Genomic DNA, 27,537 nt, shown 5'->3' on the forward strand with positions numbered 1-27,537 from the left:
AAGCCGGCGGCAGGCGCAGACCACCTTGGTACCTCAGGGCACCCCCGCTCAGGGCAAGCGTGAGTACCGCGCCGGGATGGCGTCCTGCGGGCAGGGCAGGGCGGAGGGCTCGGCCCGGCCCCTCCGCAGCGCGGATGAGACGCGAGCGTTGCCCCGAGCCCCCGGAGCGCGGCGGTAGCCGGAGCTTCGGCCCCGCTGAGTGACCCCCCGGGTGGCTTTTTCTCTCCCTTGGTCTCCGCAGCTCGGCCCTTTGCTGCCCCTCGGGCTCGGCGGGACTCGCACACGTGCGAGGCTGCGGCCCCGCCGCCCGGGGCCGTTTGCCTGTGCCGTGCCCCTTCTCTCCCTGCCTCTGCTCTCGGTAACTCCAAACTTTTCTTTTTCTTCCCCCTCTGCTTCCTCCATCCTCCTCCTCTTCCCCCCAGAGACCTGTTTTGACACTCTTCCCCCTCTGCTTCCTCCATCCTCTTCCCCCCAGAGACCTGTTTTGACAATGGAAGATACTATCAGATAAACGAGCAGTGGGAGCGCATTTACCTGGGAAACACGCTGGTCTGTACCTGCTATGGTGGAAGCAGAGGGTTTAACTGCGAAAGCAAGCCTGAACGTAAGTTGGTGGCCTCTTTTGTCTGCATCAAGACCCCAGAATGGCTTTTGATGCCGAGTAAGCTAAGCCTTCTACTGAGTTATAACTGGCAGACTGGGTTTTCAGCTGAAGTTTGGTACTTAGGGTCAGTAACGGATCTACGCTCAATTACATTGAAGATCTGGCTTGGGATTTTAAGAAATGCTTTTCATTAGTGATGGGCCTGCCACCAGAACCCTGAGCCAAACATCACTCATCTCTCTGGAGGATTGTATCTAAACATTAATTTTGGAGCCAACCTCTTCTTTATAATGAACTGAACTGACTCCTGGACTCGCCCGGGGAAGTTCAAATCTGGAGTCACTTTGCAGCTCTGGCTCTGTGCTGTTTGATTGCTTCACCCCAACTTTTCATAGCTGTCCAGTGTCGTCAGCTTGTTTAAAAATATTTCAACTTACAACTTTCCACAGCCCCCCAGCCGTGCTGTGAGCTTTCTATAATTGAGTGTAAAATGAGATTGTTTAGTCTTCTGCAGAAAAAGTTTAGGTAACAGAAAGAACTTTAAATGCAGCCTCTGCTGGAAGATGTGTCTCTCTGGGATACAATGTAGTTTAGGTAATCAGATGTGATCTATCTGTATTTATTGGTCTGAAGTCACTGGTTTGCCATAACTCCTTAATGTTGCTCTGGAGATATAAGAGAGAAAAACTGATTCCTGGCTGACAGTGTTCATGTAAGACAAATGGGAGTGTCCCAGCAATCTCTTTTGCAAGGCTTGTGTGCTGCCTGCCTCATGGCTAGAGTATTTTAAGTGCTCAGTCCCCTTACTCCTCCGTAAAAGGGTGTTTAATCTAGCTTTCCTTCCCCTGCAGGGATTCCCAAGTTTTACAGTTCTGAAGTCCGATAGCAAGTTTCCCTTATGGCACAGTTAATGTTATCTGTCCAGTAGTGACGAAGGTTGTTCTGTTGCAGATCTCAAGTCTGGTGGCAGCACTGACATAACCATTCTGTAATCACTTACTCATGTGTGAGTGTGAACAATTCACAAGTAGTGCTGTTGACTTTGGGACTGCTGTAGAATTTGGGATTAATATACTCAATTTTTTGCCAAGTCAGAACGAGGAGGATTAGCATGACAAAGCACACAGCTTCTTAGGGGATGTTTGCTCCCTCCTCTCCTCTGTACTGTTGCACTTCAAACAGCTGGGATTGATCCTTTCAGGGCATGCATGTCCATGTGCCATGCTCAACTTCAGGCTCACTGTGGGAGGGAAGCCGAGGTTGTTCAGCATCATGGGGACCTTGAGGAGGGGGTGAATTTCACCCAACTTCCTCTCTGCTGTTCCATCCCAGGAAGGAAGAGGAGGCTGATACGCATTTTTCCCCAGGAAAAAAAGAGCATCCATGTGAGGAGGCGAGGAATGTGTGTTTCTGTTGACTCTACATGTTACTGGCATGGTTACATGAAGTTGATTTTTTCTCCCCTCATAGCTGAAGAGACTTGCTTTGACAAATACACTGGATCCACTTACCGAGTAGGGGAGACTTACGAGCGCCCCAAGGACTCCATGATCTGGGACTGTACTTGCATTGGAGCTGGACGTGGGAGAATCAGCTGCACCATTGCCAGTATGTAACTAAGAGCCTATTACTAGAGCTATTGTTCCTTAGTGTCATATTTTCCAGAGCAACTTACACAATATTCCCAATGCCCATTAGCTAGATTTGGGGGGGTTTAATCCAAAGCCCGTTAAAATCTTGGAATTGAAAGTCCTTGCCCCATGTACATACATTTGCACAACCAAATTCCTCTTTTATTTAAGAAGTACTATGTGTAAAACAAAAAACCAACCAAACAACAAAACAAACCCCATAAGCCAAAAACTACTGTTAATGTCCAGCCATACAGGTTAGTACATTTACTATATACAAGAGTGTGTTACATCTTCGCAGGCGCGTTTATGAAAGTAGTTTTTTGACTGGAAAAAAGAGTGAGGGTCTGCTCTGCAGCTGGTGAGTCAGAATAACACCATCAGCATTAATGGGACTACTCTGAATAAATAATAATAAATACCACCTGAGAGCCAGTCCCCCTGTCCTCCAAAAATGTCATGCCAACGCTTGTCCCTGAGGGAGCTGGGATTTGATATCCAGACACCAGCTCGATGTGTTTCTGCAACTCCTTTTTCACGAGCCTGACCCACACTTTCCTCTTGTTCCTCCCTCTCTTCCCTTGGTCCTTTCTCCCCAGCTCTCCCTTTCACATCTCTGTCTGTCTGGAAATCCTTTCCTTATTGAGTCACAATTGTTCACAATTTCCCTTCAGTTCATAATTAGACTTTCTGTGAGCACAAATGAAGATCACTGTATGTCAGGACTTTTAGACTGAGATTTCAAAGTTGCTGAGGCACCTTTTGAGAAAAGTCTTGTTCTTAAAAGTATCCAGTTTCTTTAAGACACATGTGTTGATCCTAGTAGCATTGCCACAGGAGACTCAGAAGCCAGCCATTATTATAGCATGGAAAAAAAAAATGCATTGAATCTAACAAGTAGAGCTGAAACCCTTCTGAATTTAATGGCATTTTATTGGGCAGGGATGATAAGTGTTGTAAGAAAAGGAGTCAGTAAGGAAACTGCAAACATAAGAGCAGTCTCATTTCATCATCATCAGCCTGGTTTAGAGCTCACTGGAGAGTCTCATTGACTGTAACTGGCTTTGAATCAATTTTCATAACTCTTAGATTCCTTGCTTTCATAAATGAGCCAATGAAACATTTTAGTGGCTCCTAATAAATGACCAGATATGTGTTTCTCCTCTTTTCCTTGGAAGAAGACCCTCTGTTTGCAAACTGCCCTTTACCGTGTTTCCCTCCCTGATCCTGGGCCAAGTGGTGGGTCTGGACTGCCTCAGGGCTGTGGGGCACTGACAGGCTGGGAATCTGCCTTTCCAGGGCAGGGTTTCCAAACCCAAGAGGACGGATGTCACACCAAGCACCTCCTTATTCTCCACATACTGGCCTGGCTACCATGTCACTCATGCTATATAGGGATGGCCACAAAGAGGCCCAAGCGGTATTACCTCAGAACAAGATGGAGGCAAACCCTCTCTCACTAGCCCTCAGGCTGTGAGCGGGGCCTGAGGGAGAAACAGCACATCCTCAGGCCCTGGTGTTCCCCTTTCACTGGCAGGGTCTCAGCTGTGGTTTGAAACCTGGATGGGGTTAGCTGAGGAGAGAGGACAGGGCCTGGGAGGCTCAGAAGATAGCAGGTGCCAGTGGAAAATGGCAGGTGCCATTCTGTGGGCTGGAGAAGGGGGCGGCCATGGCCTGCCCCACTCCTCCTCACTGCCCCCCACCTCCGCCCCAGCTGACCCTCTTTTTTGCCCCTGGCCGGGTGGCCCTTACCTTCTCCCCTCGATGCTGTTGCTGGTGTGGTCCCTCACCTCAGCTCCTTTCTCTCCTGCTGCAGATCGCTGCCACGAGGGTGGCCAGTCCTATAAGATCGGCGATACCTGGCGCCGGCCCCATGAGACTGGTGGCTACATGCTGGAGTGCGTGTGCCTGGGCAACGGGAAGGGCGAGTGGACCTGCAAGCCTGTGGGTAGGTGGCAGCTCCCTTCTTCTCTCCCAGCTCGGTCTGTCTTCCCTGAGGCATCCCCATGTGGGATAGCCCTGGGCAGACTCTTATCCCCTTCCCTCTCACAGCTGAGCGATGCTACGACAACACGGCTGGGACATCCTATGTGGTCGGCGAGACCTGGGAGAAGCCTTACCAGGGCTGGATGATGGTGGACTGCACCTGCCTGGGGGAGGGCAGTGGCCGCATCACCTGCACCTCCAGAAGTAAGTGCTGGCCTGGCACCTGCCGGCTGCTCCATTTTATTTATCTTACTTATTTTTCAAATCTGTCCTGTGTCAAAAAGAAAAAGTACTCCTTTTTCTGCCCTGTTGCAAGCAACAGTAGTTTTAGAGGGAAGGCCGTCACCTGAGAAGGGGTGGGAAACAGACCCTTCTAAGGTGAGAGGGGAGCGTTTGCATGTCCCAGTTGCCATTTGCAATCTGGGGATACGCAGGAGAGCTGGTGACAGAATGGCTGGATTATTTGGGGTTTTAACCTGCTTTAGAGAGAAAGGTTTAAGAAATCCACAGGCCAGCCGAGTCACAGTTGCTCATCCCCCAGGAAGTCAGGGGAGTTGCCTGGTCTGCAAAACGGCAGAGTTTGGCCAAATATCGCCATTTCTGTTTTTTAAAGTATCCTCCTGAGGGGGAATTAGGTGCTTTTAAAGAGAAATAGTTACCTGCTCCAACAACAGGATCTGCCAGATTAAAATGTTGTCTTATTTTTTCCTTTCATTACTGTTTAATATATATGTTAGCTAAAACAGGGTTTGTTTTGTCTGCTCTCCCATCTTGCTTGTTAGTTTTTCCCACCATTTTGTCTTCAGTGTAAATATGCTTCACCCATGCAGGCGACTTTTTTAGTTTTTACATCATTGAAGGACGTTACCGTAAATATTCCATTTTATTTGCATTTGCAAAGCAAACAGGGCTTTTAAAATCCAAAATCTTGCTTGTTTATCTACCTTCTGTTCCAGTTTTGTTAGGAGCAAGCTCCATTGTGGGGCTATCATGGTTGACACCAGTTGCCTCAAGAAAATTTAACTTTGTACTTTACACCTTTGTTATGCAAGGTTTGAGAAACTCTTCTGTAGCCTTTAAATTGCTTCATATTCAGTTGCCTCGGGGCACACAGATAATGGCTTTCTGCTGATATAAACAGCAGACCTGTAAAGAACTAACACACTAAGGAGGGTTGTGATTAAAACTGAAGATCTGGAGAGACTGGGTCAAGAAATAAGCTGTAAAAATCAAACCAGCCTTGACAATATGAAGTCTGTTAAAAACACATGGGGGAAAATCATTAACTGTCAAATAGGAATGAATAAAACAGAATGTGTTGTTTGTGAATTTTGGAGGAGTTATTATTGCTAATAAAAATGATTTGGCAGTGTCTTTCCTCCCATAACTCAGGTCTGCGTTGTTGTATCATAGGGGAAATTGCAATAAAATGACCTGTTCAGTTTTCATTTTGTTTTTCAAATGTAATCAGACAGAGAAATTCAAATTTATGTATGTAAAACAATAGCTGTAGCCCACAAAGTAGCATTATGCTTCAGTATGTGCTGCTGTTATATATCTTGTATGGCCAGCATTTTCCAGAATCACAGCTGATTTCTTGGGGGACGTTTCAGCTTTTCATTGTCTAACTTGAGAATCTGAGTGTCTGTAAGACAAGTTTTTTTCACATTCGCCCAATTACATTACAAATACTTCACCAATTTACCACTCTTCTGGCAAATACTCAGTTTTTGGTCATTTTAACTACTGTGAATTAGTAATGTGTTTTCTACATTCATATTCTATCCCGTGTGCTCTTTCAGTGGCATTCTGGCATGATACATATGTCCTTCCACAGTTCTTCATAAATCCATGTTCATTGATTCATGATTATATTTGAGCCACTGTATCAAGTTGCCCTTGAATGAGAAGATAAAATGTTGTAATGGAAGAAGAACTAGTTAATCCATGTGGATCTGGCATCCAGACAGAAGTAGTTTGTTATGCTGTCCTTTGAACCTATTTACTCAATTCATCAGGGGCTGTGGGTTATTAAAGTCAACAGGGAGATTTAGAAAGTCTAATATTCCTGGTATGACGTGAGCAGCTTATATTAACTTTACTGGAGCTTTATGCACACTTCTTTTGGAAGAAATGGAATTTAACATATTGCCCTCAAACAGGTTTTAGTTTCTTCCAGCTAAGTACAGCCCTGAATTTGAACTGTGCCCTGTGTATAATATGAAATGACCCAGTTACGAAGACTTCTGCTTTAAAAAAAAAAAAGTCATTACAACAAGTTTAAGCTTGAAAGGTGTATGCTAGACAGAATGGGCTAAAAATAGCTTTCAAAATAACTAGCAGGAATGTTTTCAATCCAGAACATGCTTTTTCACATTGATTTTGAACATAGCTTACCATGTTCACACTGGGAATCTTATGGTGCTAATTTTGACAATGGCTACAAAGTGAAATCACAGTTCTGGAAATAAATGAGTATTTTCCCTTAGAGTAAACCATCAGGATTTTCAGATGCTCTCAGCCTATGCAGTTTAATGCAGGCTTTAGTGCATATATAGGACTTGTAATAGTGGGCTGCAGAAAATGAGGTGGGCTCTCAATAAAGGCCTTAAACTATCAGCTTGTTTTATAGTGTTGGTGGTTCAGTACTATGAATTGCACGGTGAAGCCATCCAATGCAGAAATAGCTAACAGTCGTGTTCCTTATACAGATAGGTGCAATGACCATGACACCAAGACTTCCTACAGAATTGGAGACACCTGGAGCAAGAAGGATAACCGTGGAAACTTGCTTCAGTGTATCTGTACCGGTAATGGCAGAGGTGAATGGAAATGTGAAAGACACACGTCTCTGCATACGACTAGCACTGGTAAGTGGGGCATCATAGTATGTAAGGTAGGGGAAGGGACAAAGAATGGCACATTTTGAATGGTTAGGACTTGGTGCTGAATTGCGCCATCCTAATTTAGGCATCTAGGAGTCTTGTCAGGGAAAGATCGTCAGCAAAGAGGATCAGAGTTCAGGAGATGCTCCTTGTTTGTGCATGTGTAGATAAGATTAATTTATACCTTGCTTCCATGCAGAAATGGGGCTTGCACATACAGATGTGATTGCCTGCACAACCACAGTGCAGTAAATCATGTCTAGAGCTGTGCATTCACAGGAACTATCTACTAGCTTTGTCTTGGAAGCATGGCACTTCAGGTTAATATTTGAACTTTTATGTATTCGCCTCAGGGTAACTTTGTTGAAATGTCCTTAATTTAAACTCCACTGAGACCATCTGGTTTCTTTGACAAGATAAATACACCTACTAATGCTTGAGCTTTAAAAACCAGAAATGTCAAGGAATGTATACAATGTATTTAATACATGTACATTAGATAGTTTGTAATTTTGGTATGAAATATTACCTAGTTTATAGGTAGCATATATTTTTTTGCCCAAGGTTTGTTAAAGTCTTCAGCTTCTAAACTCTTTTTTGCCGTTTCAAGGATTTAGGCTTCCTTTTCATGAACACAATGTAAAACTTCTCTGTTTTCCTGCAGTACCTACACTAAATTTTTCTTGGTAAATGACCTTTAACTGTTTGGTACCAGCAGGTTACCTTCAAACTCTCAGAAGGTCTAAACTTCAAAATGCACAAAGCTTTAAGGGTGCCAGTATTTTGTTTGCATTAATATTTCCCCTATTTCAGCAGAGCTGAATTTGTGGAGATTCCTGGGGGAATCATTAGCAAAAATTTCCATAATGTACACAACAAGCCCCTTTGTCTTTCAGTATTATTTCAAATTATGATGGACCAAAACCTTTGATTCAAAGTTTAAAAATTCCAGAGTAAATGAATACATTTGTGCTTTATTTTTCTTTTTCAATGAAAAATTCAAAATGAATCCTTTTTACCTAATCTCCCTGCTTCCTTGGTAGTTTTTTATTGTCTTGTCACTGATCTTGATTTTTCTATTCTAGATTTCCTTCAACTAAAAAATTTTTTTCCAAAAAAAGCGTTTTTCAACAATTCCTGTGAAAAGCGGTTGACGCTCTTAATCCTTTTTAAAGACACTCTACAGTAGTAGAAACCAGAGGCTATCATTAGCAGAACTGGGAGTTTTTCTTTTAATTTTGAAGGTTGCTAAGTGGAATAATTAAAATATGTCTAGGGAAGCTAAGAGAGTTGTGCTTTTGATCTGATGGAGTACCTAAGGTTTTATTATCTCAGCATTTAATTGAAGCATTCTGTTCTTTAGCTTTGCATGTAACATCTCACTTCTCTCCCATGTTCTGCTGCAGGATCTGGCTCTCCTAGCTTCACAAATGTGCAGACTGCGTTGTACCAGCCCCAGCCTCAACAGCCCCAGCCTCAGCCATATGGCCAGTGCATAACTGATAATGGAGTGGTGTACTCTGTGGGTATGCAGTGGCTCAAGACACAGGGCAGCCAGCAAATGCTTTGTACCTGCCTGGGCAATGGAGTCAGCTGCCAGGAAATAGGTATGAGTTTGTGTTTAGTCCCTGTTCAGTCCAGTGAAATCTTTGGCAATGCCCTGCAGCTTAATTTCGAAGTAGAATCCTTTTGTGTGTGTGTATCAGAAATCTCTTCTGAAGAAGACATATTGGAGAAAGGTGCAAGGGGTGAAGAAATAGTTGTTTTGGTTATTTGAAGCCTGGTTCTGTAGGGCAGAAACATTTCCCAGTGAGTTATATATAACCTGCTGAGGGAAAACAGAGCCCTAGGGGAGCAGCATTAATAACTTTATTCAAACCGAGCTGCAATAATATATGTTTGTAAAAGAATGACACAGCTGTGGGGCTAAGTTGTCTGTTGGTGTGTATTGGCCCAGGTCCGTGGCAGTCAGTGTGGGTTCACATCAGCCAGCGACTTGGCCCAGAGGCTCTACTGCTGTTTGAGCCCTAAGATTTGGGGATTGCTTTAAGCCAGAGTCTAATGCTGTGATTTGCTTGTTTTAAAGCTGTGACCCAAACATATGGTGGCAATTCTGATGGAGAAGCTTGTGTTCTGCCTTTCACCTATGACGGGAGGACTTTCTATTCCTGCACCACTGAAGGCCGCACAGATGGGCACCTCTGGTGCAGCACCACTTCCAACTTTGAGCAGGACAGGAGATACTCCTTCTGTACCGAGCAGAACGGTAAGTTCTTCTCAGAGGATCTTCACATGCACATGACCCTCATGCACAGATGGAGAAAGGAGCAGAGAACACAGGGACAGGCTGCCTGGACAATTCCGGTAGTCTGGAGTGACTCTAGGCATGCCTCAACAGCAAGGCAGTCCTGTGAATGGAGGGCTGCCTGGAGTCAGAGCATGTTCGTGATCTTGGCATCTTTGGAGGGTGCTCAGGGTGATACAGGTGTAGCCTTTGAGTCCTGTTCTCTCTCCTCTGAGCTGACCTTAGAACCTTAGTACCTCGTCAGGATAGAGCTTTGGCCCCTTTGGGGGCCAAAGACTTCGCCTTTGCTTGACTGGATTGCTAGAGCAATGCCCATATTAGGCTGCGAAGAGGAGGATATCCATGGAGTACAGTTTGTGCAGTCCTCTGTCACTCCCTCCGTCCTGACTATCTAGCCAGGTTGCCATATATAGCAGTAATCTTAATGTGATTTGTGATCACTGATCAAGAGCCGGTGCGTGACTAATGCGGCAGCATTCCCTCTTGTCTGTGGATGGTCAGTGTTCTCTTCACAGTACAGATCTACCTGTGTGGTTGCACTTCCTGGAAAGCCCATCAGACATCAATGGAACAGTACCCAGGCAGCTTCTCTGGGACCTGGCCTTGGAGAGAATTTTTCACATTCCCACACGAAAATACTTCTTCTTACTCTGCATAATTTTTTTTTTTACTCTGTTCTACTTCAGTTGTTTTTTCTGATAAAAGTCAAGCCTTTTTCTGCAGTGCATAGAATATTCTTTCTTTTTTTTTTAAAAAACCCAAACAACCCAAAACCAAAAAAACCCACTAGGGACAGTTTGTCCACACACACATGCTTGTTTTAGTGAGACTTCTTGTGATATACGGTGGGGAATGAGAGATATCAATACAGAAAAACCTCAACAAATGCCTCCTTGTTCTCCATTATTTGTAAAGCAGAGTTGCTCAAGAGCTGAGTAGTTCAGGTAGATTACAGCCCTCTTTCCACTGCTGCTTGCAAAACATGAAGCTTTCAACCTGCAGGGAGGTTTTGACTTGTTCTGTTGTACATAACTGAATTGTAACCCTTTCCTGAGGACTAAGGCTTTACTTTAAGCCAAAAGGCACAATTGGGTAATAGCCTCAGTGAGATAATACAGGTATGCTGAGAACTGTGAGTTTATTTTATTCCCTGGGTCTTGACACAAAGGGTCTGCAAAGCCACTTCCCAAACACAGTAAGCTTTGGTTTTCCCTGTTGCTCAGGAATTCCCATGGCTGGCTCCACAACTCCTTCCAAAGCAGTGTTTGAACTGAATTGACCTTGTGCAAGGCTTATGTTTCCAGATCTGAAATAATTAAAGCCAAGAAAAGAGGCCCATGTATAATATACAGGGTACATGTGGGAAAAAATAGTGCTAGTGGTTTGTTTTTCAAGCTCTTCCCTGCATGCTAAGGGAGAGTGCAGGCTTGATTTGCATCTGTTTTCTTTTCACTTTTGTACAGTTTTGGTCCAGACACGTGGTGGCAATTCCAACGGTGCTCTGTGCCACTTCCCCTTCCTGTACAACAACCGCAACTACACTGACTGTACTTCTGAGGGACGGAGAGACAACATGAAGTGGTGTGGAACCACTGAGAACTATGACGCTGACCAGAAATTTGGTTTCTGCCCTATGGCTGGTAAGGCTGAGAACCATAAAGGGATTATGGAATACCTGTAAGTGGTTCTTTGAGCTGGAAAGTAAAGAGCTGTCTGTCGTTGGTCAGTTATTGATGACTTCCAATGAGCTGCATCCCAGCCCAAAACCCTTTAAGACATTTCTGAAGTTTTGTTTTGTCCTTTTTTCCCCACTGATCACTTCTAGCAGAGATGTGGGCAATGCCAGGAGAAGGCAATTTTCGTTATTCCTTTGCTACAAGCTAGTGGTAGGCATGCTTCTCAGCTGGTGCAAACTGGTGTAGATCCATTAGAGAGCATTGGACTGTAGTGCTTTATACCAAGTGAGGTTTTTATCTTTCATCTGCCAAAACTTCTCCCTCATGGCTCATCACTTCATCTTGCCCAATCCGTGGTTAGGAATAAGTCTGTACTTGTAATATCAGTGTGTAACCTTGAAAATGGCAGTAATGTCAAAATCAATATTGTGGTCCATTCCTACAATCCCTGCATGTCTCTATGATGTCAGGAGGGAATGTGACTTACCAATTCTTAAATGAAAGGCCTTTTATAACTAATGGCAATGCAGCATCTGAGCCCTTAAAAAGAGCCTGTGGAACACGCAGGTCTTCAAATGGCTGTGTTCATATAAAGGCATGTATGTAACAAGAACGGATTCTTTCACACAGCACCCCTTGGACATTGTACAGAAGCTATTTCTAGTAGCTTTCAAATGAAAATTAAGATAAATGAACCCCTACAAGGGATCTGCGCTTAGAGAATGTCATCACCCAGCAAAAATGCTATTCAAAATCAAGTGGGTGCCTGAAGTTGCAGATGCAGAAACTACTACACAGTATGAAGAGGCATTGCAAATGGTCTAAGCCCTCAAGAGCTTGTTAATTCCGGCTACATAAAGTATCCTCTTGCTTTCTTCTCAACCAGCCCATGAAGAAGTCTGCACAACCAACGATGGTGTCATGTACCGTGTCGGGGACCAGTGGGATAAACAACATGACATGGGCCATATGATGAGATGTACTTGTGTAGGAAATGGCCGTGGAGAATGGACTTGCATTGCCTATTCCCAGCTCAGAGGTACTCATTTTCATGTTAATATTACCACTTTAGTCTAAGTGTTTAGGGGGTGGGAGAAATTGGTTTTCTTTTCCATCATTGTGAGTTCGAGCCCAGGCTCAAGAACTTTATACTATCAAGCTTTTCTTTGGAGTAGAAAGGGAATCAGAGGGACTATGTGAAGTTGCTGTCTTGTTTACATGCTGCAAAAGTACTATTTCAGCCTTTACAGGCTAGCAAGCAGGGGCAAAACTTTGAGCTTAATCAGGAGGTATCTCTACCTCCTTTTGTCTACATTTAGGATCAGTGCCACTGTGACTTTACAGTGAGCTCAGCAGAGGCACCTCCCCCTCTCAAGAACAGACAAAACTCCAGACTGGTCTGAAGTTTGAATGCAGAGCCGTCCTGTTTTATTGTTCTGCAGTGAAATTTTCAATTTCTCTGTGCTGGATTAGCCCTTTGCTGGCTAATCTATATGAAAAGTTGGCAGGACAGCACTGAGATTACTCTTATTTATTTACTTATTTATGAGTGACCCAAGTGGAGAAGTGCTTAAATAATACCAACAAAAGAAGACTTAAAAGCACAGACATTCGATCATCCTACAGCTAGCTCACAGCATTGGCTTCATGTCTGGAAAAGGCAGGGGGGTTGCTGTCAAGCAGCCAAGAAAGGACTCTTAACACCACTGCTGAAATGGGATATAATTTATAGGGAAAGGCTCACTCAAGGGCTTTGGGAGGGTTTTTTTTTTTAATGCGTTTACTTCAGAACAGTGAGAAATGCACTGCTAAAAGTTCTGGTCTGTGAAACTTCTTTTCCCACATACACAGATAGTTCTCTGCCGTTTCATTCTGGAGTTAAAGTGGTCTTTCTTGATGAGGGGGGTAGAGATACTTTGCTTTTTCAAAAGGCAAAGGTTATCCAAGTAGAACTGTTTAAACGTAGCAGCCAGAGAAGGTCCTTAGCACCCATAGGAGGCTCTGAGCACTGCTTGGTTTATCCTGATGCCATGCCCATGGTGTGGGAAAGTATGATGGAGAATGAAGGCCTGGGATTAACTGAGTCACTTCCCCAAGGACAGATGGTCTGTGATTGACTCCGGAATTGAACTTGGGTCTCTTGGGTTCCAGTTAACAAAACATCATGCTTCTGGGGTGGTTTTCTTGTTTGTTTTGTCTTTCTGTTCCTTGCTGTGATAAGACTGGTGTTGGGAACTCTGGGCCAGATCACAGATTGACACGTTGCCATTGAACCTAATAGACTGATACCATTGTACTTAAGCATGGGATCTGGTTATTGTGTTTTGAGGGAATAGTAGATTAGTAGGTACCAGTAGCATCTTGGATGTGTAATAGATTTGCTCCTGTCTTCAGATTACTACAAAGTGTAGCAGAGATACCCAGCAGAATAACATCATGAGGATGTTTGTACCTCTTCATGGTATCTTTATGAATTTGGATTAGCCCTTTTCTCCTTGTGTAGTTCTAATGATTTCAGACAGTACTCACTGAGGTATTCCAGTCTAGATTTCCTAAGAGGAGGTAGTGATAGAGTTAGTGTGCTATTTTAGATTTTCTTTCACATGTGGAATATGTCACAAGGAAGAACAAGGCAGTTCTGTAGTTTGAGTAATGCATAGTACTTTGGACTGCATCCTACAGACCTCTTTTCTGCAAGTGTTGCTTATTTACACGCTGCTGATAAATGAACTTGGGAGCAGTGGTATGTATGCAGCACTAATCTGTGATGATCACAGATATCAGGAGGGCACCCTTTTGCATGAATGGAGCTTGTCATGGCCAGTCTCTGTAAGCTGATCAAGAGGAGGGAACAATGTGCCAAGCAGAAGGATTTTGTCTTAACACTTAGAGCTATTGCCGACAAAAGTGTCTCTGCTCTTTCTCAAACAGACCAGTGCATTGTGGATGGTATCACCTATGATGTGAACCAGACCTTCCACAAGCGTCACGATGAGGGGCACATGCTGAACTGCACATGCTTTGGCCAGGGCCGGGGGAGATGGAAATGCGATCCTGTTGGTAAGTCACCAGCTGTTCCTGCTTGCTAAACACAGGCTGTGGCAGTGTAGGAATTGGTTATGGTATGGTGAAACTCGTGTGTGAATTTGGACCCAGTCTTTGCCCACTTTCTGCCCTGAATTGCACAACTGCAAAAGTAGAAGTAACGCTGGACTTGCTGGAGGGTAAGTGAAAGGGGATTCCTAATTTTAAGGAGATAAGCTTGGGTTATCACACATGCCACAGAAGAAGTTGATGATGATGCAGTAGTAATGGTTGTGGCAACGTACCTCTTAAAATGTAGCAGGTTGTGGTAAGAGGGCATAGTATCCCCAGGCTGGGGTGATTTGGCTCAATTCTGGTACCTGAACTGTCAGCCTAGCAGGCAGGACTCTCAGACTGAACGCTGATAATATGCAGCTAGGTACTGATGGTAGGATCAGTTTTCTTTCCTTTCTCTATCCTAAAATCTTTAGGTCTCCTCATTGAACTGAGAAAGGAGCACCAGTGTATATTAACTTACCTTGGACTAAATTGATTTTTTTGGCTGCCCTTTGTTCTGGCAAAGAGAGAAAGCTCAGGATGAGAACATGTGTTAATAGCACTCTGGAGGTTAGCTAAAACCATCATGGTTCTCTGCAGGAATGAGGAGATTTCATCTCTTTTGCCTCCCCCCCTTCCCTAGTGAACCTTGATTGGAAGATAAGACCTGGCTGTTTGGTTTGCAATTACTAAATCCAAGAGAACTTCGAACTATTGCCAAGAAAATCTATTAGAAAGTACTAGTGGTTAAGTTCTGCTTTATTTACAGTAATATCTGTACAGGTTTACTGGAGGAACTTGGATTGTAAAGCTCCTGAAAATTACTACTTTGAAAGAAGGGGAGGGGGGATGATTTCAGCTATCTGTAAAGGTGCAATTGGTTTAATTTTGTTGGCTCTCTCTAAACAAGGCTCTGTTTATCGAAGCAAGCATAATGCTAGTTCTCACTGAAAATTCCCATTGAGCCAGAAACACAGACATAGGTCAGACTAGAAAGTGTACTGAAGTGCTGGTGCTGTGTTGTATTTACACTAGCTAAGCTGATTTCAGGATTTGATCTGTCCTCCTTTGGTTTAAACAATGGTAAATCTGAAAAAGACTCTGCTGAAAATTAATGGGTCACTTCGGACTTATAAAGTATAACTCAATTCTGCTGAAGCCAGTAGGAATTTTGCCATTGATTTCCTCGAGAGCAGCATGCTTTAGCTTTGGATGAGAGATGAACTTAGTTGACTGGAGCAGAATTGGGCTCCATAATAGATAGTTCAAAATAAATCCTTTCTTGAAGGAACACCCCATTGACTTCAGTGGGAAGCTTGCCAGGTGGACGGCCTGTACTTAACAGTATCTTAAGAAATGCATCACAGCTGAATTAGCCCCCTAGTATCTAACTTAACACGTGCAGTGATATATCAAGAACTTTGAGTTGAGATTCAATTTCTGTTGCCACTCTTTATGTAACTATATTTGCAAATAAACATTGGTGTTACATTTCTTTGTGTAAAAGTCTCTTGTGACTTACTCTTCTGTGTTCGGCATAGATTTTTTTCACTATAGTTTGAGTAACATGCAGTGGTTAACTGTCTCTTTTGTGCCTTTAGATCAGTGCCAGGATTCAGAAACCCGTACCTTTTACCAAATTGGAGATTCGTGGGAGAAGTACGTCCACGGTGTCAGATACCAGTGCTATTGCTATGGTCGTGGTATTGGAGAATGGCATTGCCAGCCTCTGCAGACCTATCCTGGTAAGAAACACAACAGATAACTAACTCATCTGCTGAGTAAGACATGAGGAAAGCAATCTTTCTACCCCTCACCTGTGCAGATTTCTGTACATTATTCCTTTTGGTTTCCTTTTTAAACAGAACCATTTCCCCCTACACCCTTGGCAGACACAAACAGGTGTCATGATTATAAAGAGGGGGCCAGGCTGTTATCAGCTATTCCTGAGGCCAGGGTTAGTTTAGAGAATGACTATCAGTTCACACAACAACCTGGGTTTACATTGCCTCTTGGTATTTAGTGATATCACACCTGCAACCTTCAGTTACTATTGCTTAAAACTCTTACATGTGTAGTCTTTCCTTTTCCACTCACTACAGAAGCAAAATCCACCACAAAATTAAGCACTTTTCCTCATCAGTGCTCTGAAGAAATTAAATATTTGAACTTTTGTTTGCTCAGTCAGTTCCAGGAAACCTTTATAGGGATAGGCAATGCCTGTTTGTTGGCTTGTTCTGTTTCGGTTCCCTGAACAGAACATGATGAGGGGAACAACTCTACTTTCTTGTTTAAGGTTCCAACTACCACTGTCTGAATCTGAATGAGATGAAATCTTAAGACTGTGGTGTGGCTTCCCTGTTGGGAGGAGAAGACTATGCTCAAGTCATCAGTTCCCCAACCCATCTCTGAGCATAAATATGGAGGAACTGCATAAAGATTGGATTTAGCAGCTTCAATGCTGAGTTGATTCTCTGCTTTTATATTAAGATAGGTTAAGAAGTGTCTGTCCACTTAGTAGCTGCAATGTATTTATCCCCTTAGTGCCCTGCAAGGTAAGAAAGGGAATGTGAGGCTCATTCAGAAAGAGGGTTTTAATATAGGTGACTCTGCTGTAGAAGGGGACTAGCCCCTTTTGAAGTCCGTTGCAACTAAATGCTTCACATAAATAAGGTGAGTACCTCTTCTCTGTGACTTGCTTCACGTGCATCATATAGATGGTCTTTGCGACAGCAGCCTATTGAACCTGGCCTATACCCAGCAGTGTTGTCAATGAACAGACTGCGTTTCTATTCATGGCCATACAGCTAGTGAGCCTGAGACAAGGCAATAGGACACTTGGCAGACAGAACTAGGGACTACCTTTCTTTGGGGCAGCAAACTAAGGAGGGCAAGAATATGAAGCAGGCCTTCTTTGGACTTTTTTTTCCCCTGAGTTTCTTACTGGGGCTTGCTGAGATTCATTGACTCCTGTCAGACTGCTTAAACAAACATCTCTCTGAGCTATGTGAAATATGCATGCCTCCAGACTGGAGACCAGGGCGCTGGGCTGCTTTAGACACAAGAGTGACTGAAAATGTGTAAATTAACCAAATCTAATGTTTCTGAATGTAGGTTTGGGGTTAGGTGAGCTTTGAAATTTTCTGCCTGTGGGCACAGGTTTGTTTGCCTGGAAGTCCCGTTAAATATGGAGCAGGTATATATGTTACAAGTTGTCCAAATAAATTATAATTAGAAATGTTGGGAGTGGAGGGAGGGTGAAGGTATTTAATAGCTAAAACAAGACACTTCCCTGCAGATTCCAGGCTGCTCTTTGCCGGGATTTTCTGAGAACTAACATGAGCACGGTGCTGCTGAGTGTTCAGTGAAACCTCCTCAGCAGGGCTGGGAGGGACTGAAAGGAGAACCATAGGATCATAATACTTCCCTTCTCGATTAGAGGGCTTTGTGGAGAAAATACACCTGAGCCTGATCTAGCTAAATGCAATTGTTAGTCTTAAGCATTAGAGCACTGCTGAACTTGTATTTTCATGAGTTTATGGGCCTGATTTGTCTCAAGACTTCCACCAGCCCTTCTGGTGTGGTTTGTGTGTGAAAGATGTGCCTCGCTGCCTGTGGAGTGCTCCACAGAGTCATGAAAATTCAGTGTTTCAAATCAACTGATGAAGAAATTTAGTAAATAGTAAAAGATTAGTGTCTCTTTGCAGGGTGTATTCAATATCAGATCAGGAATTTGCCCTCACCATGCCACAAGATGAGACCTGGATTGGGCAGACATGTCTCATCTGTTTCCCTGCTCCCAGTGCAGAAGATATTAATTGATGAAAGCAGTTTGCTGCTGAGAAGCTCCCTCTCTTTGAACAATATAACTTTGCTTTGCAGACTTTTTCTATACTAGGCTGCTCCGTTTTTCTATTTCATTGATAACTCACAGGAAATTAACCCAAACAGCACATGTTAGCTCCCCCACAGAATACATTCTAATTCATCAGTTTTCTAAGGAGCAATGAAGCATTACAGATAGAAAGACAATATGACTTATTTCCTATGTATAGAAATAGTATTTGAGCCACACAACTTTCTTGCTTTTTGATGACTCCACAACAAAGGCAGAAGAAAAGCATCCCCAGTATGTAAAAAATGGCAATTCTTTTTTCAGGGTCAACTGGGCCTGTTCAGGTGATCATCACAGAGAGTACAAATCAGCCAAACTCCCACCCCATCCAGTGGAATGCTCCTGAACGATCTCACATCACCAAGTACATTTTGCGCTGGAGACCGGTGAGTGCCACATTCATCATCATTCATTCATCAAAAATATTTTATTTAGTTTTTTCTGTATCTGAAAGAAGTGCCAGACACAATTTCAGCAAACTTTAGTTGCTAATTCAGTTAGTCAATAGTTACTCTGAGGATCAAAGACAACCAGTGCTGTATAAACATTTGATGTTTTCCTGCCCAAACTTTACTGGTCACTGTGTTCATGAAGTATCTTATTAACCAAAGCACTAGCACAGTAAGCAGACAAGTTTATATCCTTCTTCACTTTAAGTAATGTAAATCCTTGTGGAAGCTTTCTCATCCTAAGAAACATTGGTTTAGTACCATGTGCATATCCAGAGACAACTGGGATAGATTTTATCCTATTAATGAGGAGGTAGAAATGAATAGGATATGAAGATATAAACAGCTAGCATAGGATTAAATAAACAGTCACCTCCCATCTTCTGTAAAGTCTAAACCAAAGCTCGTTAACCACTGCTTGTTGGCTCCTTTATATTTGAGGAATGATTCGTTTTAACCAACGTAGATGAGTTGTGTTACAGTTCCCCTGAGTACAGCTTCACGAAAGACCACTTAATGATTAAGAACATTAGTACCTTGATGCTGCCTGTTATTAAGAGAACAATAAAGGCCCTGATCCAAAGCCATTAAAGGCACTCAAGTCTTTTTACTGACTTCAGTGTATCTTGGATCAAGGCCTGAATGAAATGGACTTTAAAGCACTGGAGTACAAACCTCAGAGGATGGAGCATTATTTTAGAGCTTCCCATAGAGTTCAAACACAGGATAGAAGAGAAGCACTTTTCTGTATATTGTTTTCAGATGATGGCTTAGAGTGTTATTGTGAACAGCCTTCAAATATGCATTTTCCAGCCATTCCTTCATGCATTTTTGATAAAGGAATGAGTTTAGTGTATATATTACAAATAATGCTCCTTTTAAAGGGAAAAGTTCAAAGCTAGATTGTTTTTCAATTTATCCCAGTAAAACTTAATCACCCAAAATGTCATTAACCCTGCTTCCTGGCATTCCTTTCTCATCTCCTTTGACTTGACTCTGTCTGTGCATTAGCCATTCGAGTCACACCTGTGTTTGAATATCACAGTGCTTGGTAATTGTGTAGCAGGTTAGGTCACTAGATACCTCTGCCGGCAGGCTAGGGAGTCTCTCACTATTTGGGTGTCCTTGTTCTTGCAGAAAAACTCTGGAAGGCAGTGGAAGGAAGCCACCATCCCTGGCTACCAGAACTCCTACACCATCTCAGGCCTGAAGCCTGGTGTGATATATGAAGGACAGCTCATCAGTGTTCAGCGATATGGCCACAAAGAAGTCACCCGCTTTGATTTTACCACAACCAGCACCACAGCAGTGACAAGTAAGTTGAACCAGCAGGGCATCCAGAAAAACCTAATCTCCTTCACCTAAGTCTTTGTTTCGTGCATCCCAGTTAACACAAAAGTAGCGATGGTTAATTAAACCTCTCTTTCTTCTCTCTTGTAGGCAACACTGTTTCAGGAGAGACAACTCTTCTTCCTCCCATGGTTGCTACTTCAGAGTCAGTCACTGAAATCACAGCCAACAGCTTTGTTGTCTCCTGGGTTTCTGCTTCTGACACAGTTTCTGGATTCCGTGTTGAGTATGAGCTGAGCGAGGAGGGCGATGAGCCACAGTATCTTGGTGAGACAATATTTAAGTCTACTAGACCGAAGCATTGTTAACAGTACATCGCTGTTTTCTGTGACAATCAGTATAGCTAGTGTAAATAGTGAGGATCTCACTATCTTTCAGTATGATTCAATTAGGATATAAGAGTGGCAGGACTAGCTCAGATTAAAAGCTCACTTAGTTCATTGTCCTTTCTCCATCAATGGCCATAAGTTCATGTCCAAGGAAGAGTATGAGAACAAGGCAAGTATATAGCAATACCCCCTCAGAATACTGTCCCAGGATCCTGCAGAGGAAGACTCCCTGAGCCAGGGGTGGTGGATTTGTAATAACTGTGGGTAGATATATTTATTCTTTTCAGCTCCATGAATTTGTCTGGTCTTTTTTTTCCTTTTGAAATCATGTAAATTTACTAGCTTCCACAGCATCCTGAAGTGAGCAGCAGTGCAGAGGAGAGGACAACCAAATCTATTTTTTGAACCTGCCACCTGGCTAATTTCCTTCGCTATACCTTTGTCCTTCCATCAGAATGGACACAGAGAAATATTTCGCAAATGCCCTCTCTTGGCTACTTGTCATCTCATGAATGTCTGTTCCAGTTCACTCTGTCAGTTGTTTTGTTTGGATCGGATCTTATTCATCTTTGATAATGTGACAGCTTAGCTAAGCCAGGAAGCTGGTTAAAGGCACTGGACTCAGACCTAGGAATTGAACCCACTTTCCAACATCTACTGTAGAGCCTGTGTTACCACACATAATTCCGTCTTAACTTCTTTTTCCTAATTTTCTGTCTTAACAATGGTAATAGCAATATCTCACAAGGATTTGAGGTTATAATAGCTATTCAGACATGAGTATGATAGAAGAACAACATGAGAAAAAGAACAGTAATCCTCTGACCTAATAGTTCTCCCTGGAACAGGACTGCCAGCACTATCACCACCTTTCTTGTCTGTGCACTGGCTGCCCAGACAGCTGAGCTGTGTTGTGAAGCAGCTCCTGAGCTCATCTGTCTACAGATAGAGGTTTACAGGCAAATTGAAATGCAATTTCCAGTTTCCCTTAAGATGCTTGGCTTCAGTCTGGCCAGTAAGGAGCTGCTTCATGGGGAATTTCCTACATCTGGCATGTAGGTGGACACCTGGGAGAAGGGATGGGGGAGAGAAGTTCATCAGCCGTCATAATGTCATTCTTCTCCACTCATGAGTCAGTCTTTCCACATAACCTATTCATGTGAAAATTTTTCCATATATTTCTGTATTGAAAATATAACAGTCAGGGTATGGAATGAGTACTCGGGTAGCTGAGATGGCTAAATGCCAGCAGTGTGCAGGAGGCTGCTGCTCCAGTTGCCCTGCCATATCACGCATCAAGCCTTGCTGTCCTAGTTGTTGTCTGCTTGCTGAGTGTGGAGACCTGTCCCAACTCTCCACACGACTTTTCTGATGTGCACTAAAGACACAGTGCAGAACAATTGCTGTTTTATTGCAGGAAGACTGTGATTCAGCCCAGATTAGAACAGAGGTCTTAATTATTTCATTTGGAGAGAAAGCAAGAAGATAGAATTGCTAAGGCATTTTTTTCTTTCCTGCCTTCCTTAGATCTTCCAAGCACAGCCACTTCTGTCAACATCCCTGACTTGCTTCCTGGTCGCAAGTATATTGTTAATGTCTATCAGATCTCTGAAGAAGGAGAGCAGAATCTGATCCTGTCTACTTCACAGACTACAGGTATGTGTGGGTGGGTGTTGCTGCACTTTGAAAGCTGTTTTTATTGTTTGCTCAATAAATTTTTACCTCTTATCCTCACGCTTGCTGTCCTTCTCTGTTTATTCCCTTAAACAGCTCCTGATGCACCTCCCGATCACACTGTGGAAAGTGTAGATGACACATCAATTGTCATTAGCTGGAGTAGACCACAGGCTCCAATCACAGGTTTGTCTAATTGGAGTGCACCTATTTTGCACTATTGGTAGAATCTGAAATCTAGGTAAAAAAGAAAATGAAGTATAGCTCTGGGACAGAGGGCTAGTGCATAATTCTGCTCGGTCTGAGAGACCAGCTGGAAAGCACATGGGTAGTTCAGCATTTGCTTGGTTTCACTGTCTGAATCAAGGAATTCAGGAGGCTGGATGCAAAACAATTCCTTCTGGATTTGGTTAAATAAAAACAAGCCCCATAATCTTCTCTTTGTATCTGTCATCCAGACCATCCCATAACAAGCATGAGAACTGTATAGACCCTAAATCCACATGTCAAAGCTCAGAAATATTCTAATCCAGGTCAGGTTGTGCTTTATAAGGCATTATGAGTGCGCAATGTGTAGATGGGATGTGAGCAAAGGCAAGCCACGGATCCTACTGAAGTTCAGGACTATTTTTATGAAACCTCAGTAGGGAGATCAGTTTAGTTCTCATTTCTAGCATTCCTTGTGCTGGCTTACTGATTGTGGCTAAGGACTATATATATATGTCTCTTGCTTTAGGCTACAGAATTATCTACACACCCTCCGTGGAAGGCAGCAGCACAGAGCTCAACCTGCCTGACACTGCAACCTCTGTAACACTTAGTGACTTGATGCCAGGTGTTCAGTACAACATCAGCATCTACGCAGTGGAAGAAAATCAGGAGAGTACTCCTATCTTCATCCAACAGGAAACCACAGGTGTCCCACGCACAGGTAATGGTCAGCATGTTCTGGATATCAGTCACTGAGTTTTCTTTTAGTACATAGAGCCAAATGACAATGCAGGCTCACAATTGCTCTAGCTAAATGAATCCTTAAATGGACTCAATTCTGATTTTTGTCATCGTTGTTGTGGTTTTTAATTGTAAATGTCACTGGTATTGAAGTTCTATAGTAAAGTCACACTCACTTACGAGTTGACACAGTCAAGCCACTGCTCTGCATGAATAGGGGTGTAATTCCTAGGGATCAGACTGCAGGCAAGTCAAAAGGTTGGTCTTGCATTGTGTCTATGGAAAAGAGAGATCAGAGTTTCCTAAGCTGTCTTAAGGGGATTCTGCTAAGAGAACTTCTGAAGAGCCTGGTAAATCATTTTGCCTCAGTGCTTGGCCTGCAGATGTTTAAGGTTATGTACTCAGACACCACAACACAAATCCAAATTGTTCACCTGACTTCTCCCTCTCCCTTCCAGTCCTAACCATTATTTTCCATTGCAGTCAGTGGGGATGGGAGACTGCTCAGCATTGACTGATGTGCCAAAATAACACCATATGATCTAAACTTGAGGCACCCACAATTTGAAAAACTGCTGGTTTTGGGGTTCTTAAAGTATCCAATTGGGCTGAATAGCCAAACCAAAAGAAAGGATAGTGAAAGAATTGGGATCTGATGTGGTAACAGTGGAATTTGATGGTCTTGCAAGTTGGAAGCACGTATTTGCAAATGGGAATTTACCAGGAATGAACTCAGCTCAATGATTTTATAGTTTGGCATCTGTATCTTCCAAAAATGTGCACTGGTTAACCTTAGGGCAGTATCAATCCTAATCTGAAGAAACTTAATTTGAACATAGGAATTCAAGGGTGCAGTACTGTAGACCAACACAGAGGGAACTGGATTTTGTCTTTTGACTACAGTAAGGCCAGATCAGCCCCTGCACTTTTTTAATTATAAAAGATGGATTTTAAGTTAATTATAGACATTCAGAACATGCCATGGGTTTTGAAAACCCTCTCCTTTTTAAAAAGAGGCTCTTGTTTCCAACCCCTGGAGTATTTTTTTTTTCCCCCCCAAGCTTTTGGTTCTGCATATACTTGAAGTTCTGTAGCATATTACATCTGGTCTTTCAGTTCTCTTTCTGTGACAGCAAGATACCTTCTATGACTGAAAGCATAAAATACTTAAAACTATGTAGTGACATTTTGAACTGTAGTCTGCTTGAATATTGTCTGGGAATGTGTGTATACATGTTTACAGTAAGGTTACCATGATATTTTTAATTTGGTAAATATTCTTGAGCTGTCCATTGTTCAATCAAAATCCACTTTTTTCTTCCATGTAAACCTATAGCTTCTCCTGCCAATTGCTAAGGACTCCCTCTAACACTGTTCTGTCGCTCTGCTTTCAGATGAAGTTCCTTCACCCAAAGATCTGCAGTTTGTGGAGGTTTCTGATATCAAGATCACCATCATGTGGACCCCACCACAGAGCCAAGTGTCTGGCTATCGAGTGGAAGTGATCCCTGTCAATCGCCCTGGCCAACATGGCCAGAGACTGCCTATAACTAGGAGCTCTTTTGCTGAAGTTGTTGACCTGCTCCCAGGAACAACCTATCTCTTTAAGATCTTTGCTGTGAGCCATGGCAGGGAGAGCAAACCTTTGACTGGAGAGCAAACCACCAGTAAGTGTCTTTCCTTCATGCTTTTTTCAACCTTTTGAAATGCATATTTCTCTGTTGCTTAGAGAAACGTATAAACAGAGCACTTAAAGTGCCACAGTTACAGCCCAGGAGGTATCCCATAACTAGGATGACAGGGCTGGCAATTCATTCACTCGAACAATGATCTCTTCAGCAGATTTATCCTCCTCCAGGGCTTTCCAATGGGAGTTTAACTCATGGCACTTTAAAACAATTTCATATGGCTGGAATTCAACTTTTTTATTACTGACTGAGAATTGATGGGCCCTGCAGTTCTCTTACAGCACAGATCGCAGCCTGTGATTTTTTTTTTTTGAGGATACCTTAGGGCAAATTTCAGCATGACTTAGGAGCCTTGCTGAGATTGTTCTGAAAATCCCTATCTCCTTTCTGACAGCTACATACCTATTTGGCTCCACTGTCAGCAGTAGGAGTTCTGCATGCACATGTAAGGACAGGCCTTGTCGTTAAAAGGATTGCATTTCAGCTTTGCCAGGTCAGGCCTGGCTTTCCACAGGCTGTCTCACCACCCCAGAAATTTCACTGTCATCTCAGTGAAACCTCGGGAGCTAGTTTGCAGTGACCTCAGTGGACTATTGACAAGAGCCATAGGGAGCATATATTTTTCAGAAAGGGTCGTGTGGGATCTCTCAGAACCTGATTGCTAATGATCTAGTGGCAGTGCAACACATCACCAGTGTGAGGCAAGATGACAAGCAAAGTACACATTCTGTCAGGCATTGCTTTTTGCTTTGCAGAAGTGCAGAGAAGAGAGGAGCAGTGGCTGGGCAAGATGTAGGCTTTCAGATGGAAGAGGAGGAGTTTAGCATGGGTTCGAGTGGTTATCTCCATTTTTGATCCCAGAGAAGCAAATCAGACAGAACCTGGGACGTGGTTCATTTGAACAGATCCTGTTTATTGGGCAATAGAAGGGTGACTGTGTTTGTGGTGTTCTTTGACTGGGTCACATTATTCAAAGGACCAAAATTCAGCTATGCACATCTGCTGCTGTTCTGATACTCTTCAGTAAATGAGAGCAACTTTTGAGAATCCAGCCCAACTGGATTCTTTCCTTTCCAGAGGAAAGGAAAGGAAATGGGATAATCTGTGAATATAGCCATGCTGTTTGAGAAAATAGTACTTATTTAACATCTATAAAGTTAGGAGCCATGAATAGTGCCTCTCCCTCTTACCATCTTGACTATCCAGGGAGAACGGGATCCTTATGTTTGTCCTTTGACATAGGTATTTCTTACCATCCTTATGTTTGTCCTTTGACATAGGTATCTGATTTGAGTGTAACATAGATCATGTGAACACCCTCTTTCAAGTGAGGCTTTCAAAAGCAAGGATGCGACTTAGGAGTCTGAACTCTCTTGGAAGCATTTAGAGCAAGGGCTCAGTTCCCAGTTAGATCTGTAATTTTTTGTGGCGGTTTTCAGAAGCCTTGGCTGGGTGTAGAGCCCCTCTGAAAGTCCACACACAGAAGTGGACATCGGAGCATAGACATTTGATTCAGACAGCACAGGGCTAGTTACAAATGTCTGGAATCATTTTCCATAGGCTATGATCATCCGCTTAACTGCTTTGCCTAAGCCACGTTTCAGAAAGTATTCACATAAATTGCATCCTGTAATCGAAAGTCCTGGGAAACAGAAATCATTCAGAGTTCCCAAGGAAAACCCTGCAGCAAAAGTCTCTTCCCACGGTGTAAATGTTATTCTCTTTTTGGCCTTCTGTTAAAAAGCAGTCTACAAATAAACTCGTGAGTGTGTGTGTGGCTTTTTAATCTTCCCCTTTTTCCTTTAGTATGGGGAGAGGAAGTGATAAAAACCTAAAAGAGCTGGCAAATTAAATTGTGCAGAAAGGAACTGACTGTAGGCTACAAATCAGAGGAAGATACAATCCTTGTCAGATGAGACTTAGCACAGATTAAGTACCAAGAAAAGATAAAGCTGACTCTCAGCCCATGGGTTGGAGATGGGCCTAAGGAGGGTCACACTCATCCTTTGTCTTTTGGATCTCCCCCATCTTTGTAAGTAGTGGAAAAAGGAAGTCTTTGCTTCCTTTTCTCTCCTTCCTCAAAAAGGGAGAAAACAACTGGGGAGAAAAGAAAAAGGACAAAAACTGCTTTCCAGTGAGTCACTGGGAGAGTGATGAAAACATTAACTTCTATCACAAAAATGTTATTTACTTGGGGAGAAAAAAGCATTTGCCATCAAAAAAGAACATTGCTGGAACCTATCCTCACTGCTCTTAATTTCAACATATAATTGGGCCCTAGAAAAGGTGGGGAAACTTGCCATGTAGACACTATAAACTCTTCACTGCAGCCAGTGCTACCCTGCCTGCTGTGGGGGCAAATCGCTTAAGTGTTGTTCCCCCTCTGAGCCTCATCTTGTCTCAGGCAAAGGTAGTGACATCTCTGCCATTCATTGGACTCCAGTGCAGTGCTGAAGAAGCTGTGTTGCTTCAGCCTCTTGTTTATGTAGTTTTCTGGGTTATCAGTTTCAGCAGCTTCCCAGAGGTAGTGATAAAAAGGGAAGGAAGCCTGATAAGAGCTGTTGCATGAGTCCCATGGGAGAGATGAGCATGCTTAGAATTGTTGTATAGTCAGTTCCATGGTGTGATTATTTTTAAGTAGATCTAGGAACTGGTTTTCTGCAGAAAGTCACTGACTGTTATTTATTTTTACATTAAAATGACAAAGTGGGGGTGTTTTGTTTTGGGAAGGGATTTTGAGAGGGCAGGGAGTAGGACTGAGCAAAGATTTAAAAGAATAAATCTTTTTAACAAAAAAGGGCTAAAGTTAGGTTTCCGTGCTTATGCTGACAAGTCTAAACTGAGCTGATTTTTAAAGAATGCTCAGTATTCATGAGAAACTATTGAAATTCCTGAGTGCGGTTGGGTTCATCTGTCTTGCCTCAGCCGTTAGCCTGACTTCCCCATGGGATGGCACATACGGCAGCGACCCACATGGGCGCAGCCCAGAACGCGCAGGTCTGCCTGGCCCAGCATATTATCGGATGGCACTGA

At 43.1% G+C, this 27,537-nt stretch overlaps 1 protein-coding gene across 1 annotated transcript in view; it reads left to right on the plus strand.

Annotated features, from left to right (window-relative positions):
- The window catches only part of FN1 (fibronectin 1), a 56,872-nt gene that overhangs the window by 1,626 nt on the left and 27,709 nt on the right, over nt 1-27,537 (plus strand). Inside the window, exons 2-20 of the mRNA XM_009285138.1 lie at nt 4-59; nt 476-604; nt 2,075-2,212; nt 4,052-4,183; nt 4,288-4,425; nt 6,933-7,091; nt 8,513-8,713; nt 9,193-9,372; nt 10,875-11,051; nt 11,974-12,126; nt 14,019-14,147; nt 15,770-15,913; nt 18,328-18,449; nt 19,650-19,827; nt 19,953-20,129; nt 21,719-21,847; nt 21,962-22,051; nt 22,602-22,796; nt 24,211-24,483. Coding sequence (XP_009283413.1) covers nt 4-59; nt 476-604; nt 2,075-2,212; nt 4,052-4,183; nt 4,288-4,425; nt 6,933-7,091; nt 8,513-8,713; nt 9,193-9,372; nt 10,875-11,051; nt 11,974-12,126; nt 14,019-14,147; nt 15,770-15,913; nt 18,328-18,449; nt 19,650-19,827; nt 19,953-20,129; nt 21,719-21,847; nt 21,962-22,051; nt 22,602-22,796; nt 24,211-24,483 — 2,900 coding nt within the window. The remainder of the gene's footprint in view (nt 1-3; nt 60-475; nt 605-2,074; nt 2,213-4,051; nt 4,184-4,287; nt 4,426-6,932; nt 7,092-8,512; nt 8,714-9,192; nt 9,373-10,874; nt 11,052-11,973; nt 12,127-14,018; nt 14,148-15,769; nt 15,914-18,327; nt 18,450-19,649; nt 19,828-19,952; nt 20,130-21,718; nt 21,848-21,961; nt 22,052-22,601; nt 22,797-24,210; nt 24,484-27,537) is intronic.

The sequence above is a fragment of the Aptenodytes forsteri genome, unplaced genomic scaffold (assembly GCF_000699145.1).
Source record: "Aptenodytes forsteri isolate BGI_AS27 unplaced genomic scaffold, ASM69914v1 Scaffold264, whole genome shotgun sequence".
NCBI lineage: Eukaryota > Metazoa > Chordata > Aves > Sphenisciformes > Spheniscidae > Aptenodytes > Aptenodytes forsteri.